The 12,338-nt window shown below is 35.2% G+C and overlaps 1 protein-coding gene across 1 annotated transcript; it reads right to left on the bottom strand.

Moving 5' to 3' along the window:
• Window positions 1–10,648: 10,648 nt before the first annotated feature.
• Window positions 10,649–11,952, bottom strand: LOC149896224 (ADP/ATP translocase). The gene has a single exon (XM_090118324.1). It carries the CDS (start codon window positions 11,699–11,701, stop codon window positions 10,793–10,795), a length of 909 nt encoding a protein of 302 aa, XP_089974450.1. The 5' UTR covers window positions 11,702–11,952; the 3' UTR covers window positions 10,649–10,792.
• Between the last annotated feature and the right edge of the window lie 386 nt (window positions 11,953–12,338).

The raw sequence follows: 12,338 nt of genomic DNA, 5'->3' as shown, positions 1-12,338 counted from the left end.
TACTACTAAGTATGTGGATTAGTACTCACCTTATTGAAAAGGAAAGAAAACTACATAAGTATTTAATTACTATTTCAGCATTTGAAATCGCGGGCGAAGCCGCGGCGCGAGGAAAGCTAGTGAATAAGTAGTGAATCGATATTTGTCATGTATTATTTAGAGTCTCATATATTATTTAGACATGGAAAGAGTATTGTTTTTGTTACTGTTTTTTATTTCAGACACTCTTTTTAGTGAAACCATAACTAGTAGCTGTTAAACATAGGTTTACCATTAATTAGGAAAGCAGTTTCTACAGAGAAGTGCCGGCAAGAATTAAGACACTACAATCAAAGGGCTTTAACTCACAGTCAGGGCACAGTCATATCATTTCCTAGCATAGGAGACATTGTTCAAATATTGCAATTAATTGTACCTACAGCTACGGTTTATGTTTTACTTATATGTAAGTTATCCTATAATTGCATGTACATGTATATTTTTAACCGACTTCAAAAAAAAGGAGGAGGTTATCAATTCGGTCGGTATGTTTTTTTTTTTTTTTATGTATGTACACCGATTACTCCGTGTTTTCTGAACCGATTTACGTGATTCTTTTTTTGTTCGATGCGGGATGGTGTCGAATTGGTCCCATAAAAATTTTATTCGGATAGGCCCAGTAGTTTTTATTTTATGAGCATTTTTGTCTGTATTTGTAAATGTTGCAAGTGCAAGTTTGAAGTCGGTTGTTTTTAACGCAGTTATTTGTTGTCAAATAAAGAAAGAAAGAATTTATTTATTTGTTAGGTATTTACTGAATAAGAATGACTAACTTTTCAAATAACTTAACTATAATTTTATTATCATAAATAATAATAATATTATGAAGTACCTACACCACTAATTTAGTATCCTTGTATCTTAAGGATGCCACTTATATTTGGTCACAAGTACGTAGTTTGATTACCTTAATTAAAATTTATTCAAACATTTAGGATAGAATTTATTCCGTTTCTATTGTGACTGATTTTTAATATCTGATTCTAAAATCTAAATGATATAGCAATCCCTACTTCCCTACTAATATTATAAATGCGAAAGTAACTCTGTCTGTCTGTCTGTTACGCTTTCCCACTTAAGGCCTTAATAGGGGCTAGCGACAACTAGCGACCTTGCTAGGTGATTTACAAGGCGGGATCGGGGGACCGGCGCGAATCTACCGTAGTAAAAGTACGTATAAAAATTATTAAAAAGATAATTTGGATAATGGATATGGAATCAAAAATTAAAACAACCATTCCCTGTGTTTCAATTTCATAAACACACTGCACTGTAAAAACCTTAGATCGTAAAACCACTACAATAATTGACGTTATATTGACTTAGCGTTTTGGTTTAAAGTCCAGAAATCGACCTCAGTTCATTATTTTTTTCCAAAAAACCTGATTATAAAATAAACAAATTAAAAACAACATCCATGCCCTTTATCATATTCGAAACTTTAATATACATTTTTTTTAGATATGTACAATTGTACATTAAGAATCGAAGATGAATAAAACCGGCCAAGTGCGAGTCGGGCTCGCGCACAAAGGGTTCCGTAGCAGCAAATATAATAAATTACAGTTAAATCAACCTATCTCAAAAACTATAAGAGATACTTTGATCAAACCAAAAATCGTTGAAAGAGTTAATTAGCATGCATCACCTCTATTTTTTTTAGAATTTTATACCCCGTAGTTATAAAAATAGAGGGGGGGGGACATACTTTTTACGACTTTGAGAGCTGATATCTCAAAAACCGTTCACTTTAAGAAAAATGTTTTTTAGAAAACTTTATATCATTTTAAAAGACCTTTCCATTGATACCCCACACGGGTATGTACATCGAAAAAAAAAATTTCATCCCTCAGTTACATGTATGGGGGGCCCCACCCCCAATTCTTTTTTTTACTATTTAGTGTCATATTTTTGTAGCGGTTCATACAACACATATTCCCATCAAATTTCATCACTGTAGTACTTATAGTTTCCGAGTAAATCGGCTGTGACAGACGGACAGACGGACAGACGGACAGACGGACATGACGAAACTATAAGGGTTCCGTTTTTGCCATTTTGGCTACGGAACCCTAAAAACGGTTATAACTAGAGTTAATTTTCGGTATTAAAAGGGAATTCTACCCGATTCAGGCCTTAAACCTCTCAACCGATTTTGATGAAATTTGGCACAGACAATCTTTAGACCCTGAGAAAGAACATAGGCTAACTTTTATCAAAAAACCACGCGGGCGAAGCCGCGGGCGGAAGCTAGTAAATAATAAAAAGAAAATATTATTGGACTTACGACGACATGCTAAAAAATATATTTCACATATTATCTCATTCCATAATACTCGGGTACCATCATAAGGAAGGTACCCGGTCCTTTGGAAGACTTACGTGGGGACACGGATCCAACACGCAGAGGCCCTTTAGAGAACTTTACTGTGTTGTGGGACACCAGCCGCAGCCTGCCCATGACTGCACTATAGAGATACAGTCCTAGGCAGTCTGCGGCCGATGTAGGAAAATTTATTTCGAGATATGGAAAAACAAAATAAACTGGACTATGGAGTGGGAGTTTAAATGGGCCGGTATTTGGGGACTATTGGAAACTATGGCACCTGCCTTTCTACTAAAAGAAAGTAAAAATATGTTGGCAGGTGGTGACTCGCCCTCTCACTGTATGGGCCCCCGAAATAAGTCGCTGCAATAGTGCGACAAGGGGGCAACATATTCACATATTATTATTATTAGCGATATTAAAAAATGTTTTAGGTATTCTGACTAAAACCACAGTTCTAAAACCTAGGTCAGTATTATTACGTACATTATTATTTAAAAGCCTATGAGAGCAATTATTTCGCATGTGCAGCAAAAACAATTCATGATTCATAAAATATTCTAACATGATGGAATCCATACTAATATTATAAATGCGAAAGTAACTCTGTCTGTCTGTCTGTTACTCAATCACGCCTAAACTACTGAACCAATTTGCATGAAATTTGGTATGGAGATATTTTGATACCCGAGAATGGATATTTTGATACCTTTTATTGCGAAATATGTACCACGGGCGAAGCCGGGGCGGACCTCTAGTTTCCAACTAAAGAGTTTATCAGTATAAGAAGGTATCTATACTAGTCTATATCTATACTATCTATACTAATATTATAAAGAGGAAAGGTTTGTAATTATGTATGTATGTATGGTTTTCACGCATAAACTACAGGACCGAATACAATGAAATTTAGCACACATATAGAGGGTAATTGGATTAACACATAGGATAGGTCCCGGAAATCCCACGGGAACGGGAACTGTGCGGGATTTTCTTTGAAAAAGTGGGCGAAACCGCGGGCGGAAAGCTGGGTGATTCATAAAATATTTTACTACGTAAATGATGTAATTTCCAACTAAAGAGTTCATCTGTATAAGTAGGTACCTATTTGTTATAATTATACATAAGGATTTTCTTGTATTTGATTATACGCGAGTATTATTCATTCAGAAATTAAAGATTTTAACGGATTTTAAACGCGATTTACTCATTATTTCATTATCCCGATTTCGCACACTGCAGCGAGCGCAGCGTGGTCACGAGGTGTCTCCCCGCACACGTTTAAAATCCTTTAAAATCTTTAATTTCTATACATAATCATGCTATAAATAATATATCAAATTCAAAATGCTATTTTAATTCATTTTTACAGTTAACACCCAAGGAATAGGTCACCGCCGTTATTTCATAGGTACATAAAAAGGTTTGAAAAGAACAGATGCGATTTACCTACATCTGCTTCACTGACTACGCCAGGTAAGAGTTTTGCAACCAAAACCTGTTTTACAGAGATCCTGCAGTAAGTGTGTGTAGGTACCTTTTATAGTGAGATGGCTCGATTGTCAAAATTTTACCTTTTATACTAAGGATTTTCAAAAACGGCACACTACGCATACACGTACATAGCGTGATTGAACAATCGTGAGCGAAAAAGAGACATATTTGAAGTAAATGTGGCTAATTAGCCACATTTCGTGTCACTTCCAGAGCGTTATAATAACCTATCTACACCTTTTTACTTATAATATACGATTTGTGCTGAACAATGAATTATGTAACATCTGTAAATCTTCCACATTTCTTGCAAAATAAATCAATTCATTTCATTTCATTTCATTTCATTTCATTTCATTTCAATAGTTATAATACCAAAAAAAAATGTTGTGTGGTTTTATGAAACCACGGTAAAAGTGAAACTGTTCGAACGGTTCCGAACACTGCTTTGTGTAGCGCATGTCGCGTGTCGGTCGGCTGCCGAGTAGGTATACCTACTCGGCAGCCGCGATACTCGCGACATGCGCTACACAGACCAAAAAGTTTGAGACGATGTAATAAAAGTTTCACTTTAAAAATAGGTACCTTATAGATGCGAAAGTTCAACTGTGTGCTTGTCTCTCCTTCAAGCCTCAACGTATTTGGATGAAATTTGATACAAAGATGGAACTATTTTTTTGGCTAAGCGGGCGAAGCCGCGGGCAGTAAGCTAGTCTGCACTATTATTATAAACAAGAAATATATTTTTGTTTGTTTATTTTGAATAGGCTTATCTATACTATATGTATAATATTATAAAGGGGAAAGGTTTGTATGTATGTATGTATGGTTTCCACCATCGACCACACAACCTGTGTGGTCGATGGTGGTCGATGATGGTCGAAATGGGTTTTCACGCATAAACTACTGGACCGATTTTGATGAAATTTGGCACAGATAATCTTTAGACCCTGAGAAAGAACATAGGCTACCTTTTATTGCGAAATATGTAAACGGGCGAAACCGGGGCGGACCGCTAGTAATTTATAAAGTGGGACCGTTCACGTTTTTTTCACTATTCGACAAAATTTTCGTCTTCCATATCTTCATGATACATTAAGAATGCGAAAAAATGGCCGGATATTTTCATTGAAGCTAGATATTTCACAACATAATCCTATACCTAGATAATGAAGCCACAAGAATACAGTGAAAATTAACTTTTAGGCTTCCGACTAGAGAATATGCTACCTTCTGGCTTCTAGGTGTGAATACGACCGCCTCCTTGGTATAGTGGTTGATGCGTGAGCGTAACGCCGCGGGGTCGATTCCCGGTGGAGACGAAGAAAAAAAAATGTCTCGGTCTGGCAGGACACAGAAGGCTGATCACCTACTTGACTTTTTTTTTTGACCCTAAAGAAAATCGATCAGTGAAATAGATGTATAATACATCCGCCCCTTACCCCACTTGGGGACACAGGACTTCACTTTAGGTATATCTTACATTTTTTATTTATGTAAACCTAGGTACAAAAACAACCGGCGATTTATATTAATTAAATCAATATCAACATATTTGTTGTCTAAGAATTCAAAAAAATTAATTAGCAGATCGAACTTAGTTAAATATGATGCGGTTTTGTTTTAAGAGTGATTCTCGTGAAAGGTTTTACTTACAATTTATCAGATTAGACAACGCGGGCGAAGCCACTGGCGTAATACAGTATAATATAATTGGCTAAACTGTTTTAATTAGTTAATTAGTTTGGCAATTAATGATTGATATACCAGAATAAGCTATGATTCGTCCGCGGGTACGATATTCATCTATCTATACTAATATTATAAATCTGAAGAGTTTGTTTGTTTGAACGCGCTAATCTCAGCTAGGTACTGGTCCGATTTGAGAAATTCTTTCGGTGTTAGATAGCCCATTTATCGAGAAAGGCTATACGCTATATACTTATCATCACGCTAAGACCAACAGGAACGGAGCAATGCGGTGAAACCGCGGAGCACAGCTAGTATTTCAAACAACGCTCAGACAGTGACCAAACGCGTCGAGTTTCGATCCAAAACATGCAGTTATTACCAGTTCTCGGAGGTTCTAGCTAGCTATCTGACCCGAGTACGATTACGGATCACTAAGCAATTTGTTCATTTGATTCTTGTCTAGTCCCATGTCCCCTAGTGGGGTAAGGGGCAGATGCATTATACATCTGTTTCACTGATCGATTTTCTTAAGGGACAAGTAGGTGATCGGCCTTTTGTGTCCTGTCGGACCGAGACATTTTTTTTTTCTTCGTCTCCACCGGGAATCGAACCCAGATGCTACGCTCACGCGTCAACCACTGTACCAAGGAGGCGGTCAACTGCAATGGTACTAGTTTCAAATAAAATCTAGAAAATTAATGTACATATTCTAAAAAGATAATCATCAAAAACGGATTACCTACCTTGTCGAAAGTTTAGAGCCAAGAGGTAACATACTCAAAAAAAGGTCAAATTGGGAGGCTCCTCTTTTGTTTTGAAGCTAAGTTTTGAAGTCGATTTAGTGAAAATCCAGAAGGACAGATAAATAATTTATCCTGTTTTAGTCTATTGTATTGTCTTCTATATGTTTATGGGAACTATATTTTCTATCACCAAAATTTATATTTGTCATCAAGTTGTATTACCTAATAAATAGATCTATCACCACGAAATATTTTCGTTCTCAGATAAACAAAAATTGTTCCCAGGTATGAATTATCAAATTAATGTTAATATATGTGTAAAATAAGAGATCGATAACCAATAAAATTATATTGCATTACATGAATATAAACTTCGTTTTTATAATAACAGTTTTGTTACTTAAATAATAGGTCTGTGCTCAGAATGGTAGATCTGTCACCAAATAAATCGATTATCGATCCCTGACTCCGACTCCTTTTTATTTGATATTTTGTCACCAATACAGTAGTAACATTTTATTTCGTCCAGATATTAAATTAATAGTATTCGTTACCAATTTAATACATCAATTTATAATTTTAATGAAAAAATGATCAAAGGGGCGGAGACAAATTGGCGCGCTTTAAAAATTGATTATTTTAACTTTAATTAAGTGTTTTATCTACAATTATAAGCCATAAGCCAGCTATTAAACCAGAGCTGATAATTCAGTGGTTATTATTTTTAAGAATAAATATTGATTATTTTAACTTTAATTAAGTGTTTTATCTACTATTCTGCTAGCCATAAGCCAGCTATTTTAAACCAGCGCTGATTGTTCAGTGGTAATTATTTTAAACAATAAATATTGATTATTTTGACTTTAATTGTTTTATTTACTACTCTGCTAAAATTTTTATTTAAATATAATTTATACTACCAGTGGAAATTTAGAACCTTGGGAGTCTAGTTAAGTAGCAGAATCTTTTGGTTGAAACGATGATGACAACCCCTTATTTTTTATTTGAACTTAATGCAATTTTCTAGTAACATAATATGATTTATTGGTGATCTCTTTAAATTAGTTTGCTTAAATACTTATTAGGACACACCTATTATAATACATACAAAAACATTTATTTGTTACAAGACCTTATATCTCAGGATTTTAGGTGATTTATTGTGGAACTGATTTTGCATTGTTTGGTGACAACATTTTGGTGACAGATCTACTATTTTGAGGACAAACCCTATTATTTAAGAAACACAAAACTAATTAAATTGGTGATAGCTTAAATGATACCCTATGTTTATTAATATACTTAATCATAAGTCATAGTTATTGCGTTAATAACGTTATCAATAGTAGGTATTATCTCTCGGCCACTGGTTTCAATTGATGTCAATTGATTATTAATATATCTATTGTTAGTTATGTAATAATTTTAACGTTTTAAAATTGATTTTATTCGAAGTTATTTAATTTATTTATTGGATATAACCTTTAAATTTGTACTTATGTACATGATTGTGGTATGTATTTTTACAGTAAGTATAACCATAGTATAAAGTTATACTAACAGAAACAGATATTTTTTAAAGATAATTGAATTATGTAAAGGTATTTTTTATTTAAATCAATATTTGTCTAGTTAATCTTTGATAGAACATTTGTCTTTTTTCTCGTCTCAAGAAATAAATTAGGAGGCTAGAAATTATAAGTAGGTAGGTACTAGGTACCTATTTAATAATTGTACAGGATACTTTTTACCGCTGAAACATTTCATTACTTTGCCCACATGGGGAATTTACTTGGCCTACACGAGCGAAAAGCTAATTTTACTATAATGTTAAAAATAATTTGGAAAATCCAAAAGTGCACGCCTCATAATTTTTTTTTAATAAATATTTATTAATTATTATTTTTGTTTATTTAATAACAATTAAACCACATCGAATCAGACCCTGAAAAATGAAAGGGTTCTATTCCTGAGCATACTCAAGCGTAAGAGAAAAAAAAAGACTCGATTAGTAAAGTATTTCGGTCGCTATCGTGTTAACAAGAAAAAGGATCCGCACATACAGACACACGGACGTCCAAGACAGAACTTTTTTAAACTGTTTTTTAACTAGTTTAAATAACAAAAATGACATCAAAAATATCATGAACGTTAAAAATAGTGTTTTTTCTTAATATGTGTGTGTATGTATTATCTTACAAGTGCAATGTATGATACATAAAGACATTTTAAGTTTGAAAAATCAGATGTTTTGCGCGAAGCGACAGTAGTACCCACCTCAACGCTTCGCTTATGAGGCGTGCAATACGATTCACCGAATCTTTTGGGTATCTAAACATGCGAATCATTGGGATCTTTTTGAATAACTAACAGCATTATTAATCGACTTTAAAAAAAAATGTGGATCTCAATTCGACTGTATTATTTCCGGTGAATGCTGCGGTGCCTAACTTCAATGTTATCCCATCATAACCCATTTAGTTATAATTATTTTTCTTAGTTTTCCTAGTTCTGATTATTTGAAGACGGCTTTTAGTCGTTTTTTCATAAAAATTATCCCAGGTTATGCCAAGACATTATTGTTCGATTGTCACTCGCGACTATGGGCTAATGGCTACACAAATACGTCAAGGTCACGATAAGATAAGATAATAACATACATATATGGACCATGTGACATAATTAAGATTTAACGTATACGTACCTACTTCAGAAACCTTTTAACGTAATTTTTTGTCAAAAAAAAAACTAACTAGGTAGTAGGTACATAATTCTGAAAAAAGTATGAACCTACCACTAATCTAACTAGGTAACTAGGTAGTGAATTTCTTATTCTTTTTCAGATTTATAATATTATTAGATATCTAAAACAGTAACGTAAGTATAGTCTATCAGAACAGTTTCTATTTTATAAAGTAAAAATGGAAAAAACGGCTAAGTTTACTCTGCTTATTACATAATCTGTGATAGAAATATAGGGTAAGGTAAGGTTAACAGCATAATAATTATCTCATTTAACGATGTTATAGGTAGGTCTAATAATGATCTAATGTAATTATTGTAGGAGACTAACACAATAAGAACACAATCAATGAGAAAATGCAATAACTATTCATTCAGGTCTCAACCGTGTACTTACCTACCTAAAGTTCAAACTTACGTAACGAATGACGTCATACTGCAGTCCAGACGGTGTTGCCTAGCAACCTACGTCATGGTGACGTCACAATTTCGAAGTCATTAACATCTGACAGGCGCATGCTCCACCGGGCGACCATTTTGATTCGATTTGGTGTTGTACCCAGCATGGTCATAATAAAATTTTGAACAACAAAATTAAAAATGCATTCTTGCTTTTATTTCTATGGGGTACCTAATAAAGAATGCATTATTTCTTAAAATTTTATGCCATTTAGGTTATGTATGTAATGGCTTTTTAATAGTCTAGTAATTGGCCATTAAAATTTGGTCTAAATGTAGTTATGTAATAATCAATTAAATTATTATTTACTCCAATTAAGTTAATGTCATACCTATGTAATTAGCTCTTTTCTTATAATTTCTAATGAATAAAGTTCAGGCAGCCAATTAAATTTATTTTTCATTCTTGTATTAGGAATTATCAAGTACCATTTTTTAAGAAACCTATGTGTAGTGTGAATAATTTAATTTTAGTCTAAGAAAAAAATTTATATTTACTCTTACATATCTGTTCTACTGTTCAAATTGACAAAAAAATTGTATTTAAAAAAATGTTTCTATTGAAATGTATAAAAAATTGTAAGGAAAAACTATAAGTGTAACAGCAATAAAAAAACAATTTATTAATTACTATCATTTTATTTACTCGTCTTGCATGAATTTTCTTTAAAAAACTCACACCCGAGCAGTTGAAAGATGTTTCTGGTCCACACCTACTAACATACATTGATTCCTACCAAATGATTGCAATGTGGGCCACCATTACACTCACAGAAACATACAAGCCTGTTACATAACAGTATAATCACAATTTTATACAGCAGAATGTTTGCAAATTCACTACACAGGTTACATAATAAGATAGGTTATGCTGCCTGAAACATTTAATTGCATAACATCAATGCTAGATCAATGAGATGCTTTTTTTAATCTGTACTTTGAAACCTTGGCCTAACAAATGACAAAAAATGTTACATAACATCACTGGCACATAACAATGCACGAAAAAGAAAAATAAGATTCTAAATTTGGAATGCAGAATGATATTCAATTGTCTGCATTACATTGATTTTTAAGTTGATTTCCTAATGATTGAACATTGTTAGAATATCAGATGTTATATAACATGAAATTTTTCAATGAAACAATTACAAACTGGAATCATCGAATAACACTTTATTTAACTAAAAATAAGTTACTAGGATGCATTATTGATCTAATAATACATGATTTCAAAGGAGTGGCTATTGTAGCGATTTTAAATCACCATTTGAAATGATGGTAACAATTCTTACATTTAAAGGAGTTTCTTGATCTCATCGTATAAGACAAGTACGAAAGCACCACCAGTGCCTCTGAGTACGTTGGAGAAGGCACCTTTGAAGAACGCAGAGCCTCCCTCAGTCTTGGCGATGGTAGCCCAGCAGTGAATGGTGTTCTTGTAGAGCACATCAGCCTTGGCGCGGCCAGACTGCATCATCATGCGCCTACGGACCGTGTCGAACGGATATGAGATGATTCCAGCGACTGTCGTGACGGTTTGAGCGATGGCCCAGCTGATGACGATGGGGGTGTTCTTGGGGTCGGGCAACATGCCGCGGGCGGTGTCGTAGAAACCGAAGTACGCCGCACGGTAGATGATGATACCTTGTACGGACACACCGAATCCTCTGTACAGACCCGTAAGGCCATCGGATTTGAAGATTTTCGAGATGCAGTTTCCGAGACCGCTGAATTCACGTTGGCCATCGCCCTTTCCGACGTCGGCGGCGAGACGGGTACGGGCGAAGTCGAGCGGGTACACGAAGCAGAGAGAAGTCGCACCGGCGGCACCACCGGAGGCGAGGTTACCGGCGAAGTAGCGCCAGAACTGCGTGTTCTTGTCGACTCCACCGAGGAACACCTGCTTGTACTTGTCCTTGAACGCGAAGTTGAGCGCTTGTGTGGGGAAATACCTGATGACGTTGGCGAAGTTACCGCGCCAGAACGATAGGAAACCTTGTTCCTTGGGAATGCGGATGAAGGCGTCGACGATACCCTTGTAGCGCTGGTCCGCGGAGATCTGCTTGCTGACGTGCTGCACCTGCAGGAGCAGTTTTACACGTTCGATGGGCGCTACCGCGGTCTTGGAGACGGCGGCGGACACACCACCGGCGATGAAGTCCTTCGCGAACGCGACCGGATCTGCTAATCCCTTTCCTGACATTTTTTTCAATTAGGTGGGTTCTTCGTTAGGTAATCGCCGCGAGGGCGTTTAGGTGAAATCTCAAACACACACTATATTGAAAAATCACGAATCACTAACTCCCGATGTTTTAATCAGGAGATATAGAGCAATTTCGTGATCTCGGGGAGCACAGGGGTAGGTGTGTGCCTTTTTTGAAATTCGATCGATCACGTTCTCTCGCAGTTCTGCCTAGAGGAGCGGCGCAAAAGAAGGAAGGAAGGGGTAGGGTTGCCAACCTGACGGCAGATACCACGAGGTCAATGTTGTTGAACGTTTTCTTTATTCTCCCCACCGTTTATTCACGTGGGCAACATTATTGCTAACTTTAAACACGTTAATAGTTTGCGGTCAATTGTGCTAGTTTTTACTCCTAATAAGAAATGGTTTTACTTTTAAGCATCTCTTACTCATTTAAAGATAGTTTATCGTACTTAGTTATTGACATTCCTCAGGCGTGACCTTCTAGATATGAACATGACCATAGAAATAACAGCTTTCATAATAAATTATATAATACAAGATAGATTCATAAATTTTAATAATTTTAGCATATTTCCTTTTTAGTAGATAAATTTATCATAAATAGTCACAATTTGGCCAACTTTCCACACTTTTG

This window comes from Colias eurytheme, chromosome 29 (genome assembly GCF_061535395.1).
Source record: "Colias eurytheme isolate Ceu_HAF_F1 chromosome 29, ilColEury1 Martin Lab GWU primary, whole genome shotgun sequence".
NCBI lineage: Eukaryota > Metazoa > Arthropoda > Insecta > Lepidoptera > Pieridae > Colias > Colias eurytheme.
This window is presented reverse-complemented; position numbering and strand designations above follow the sequence as displayed.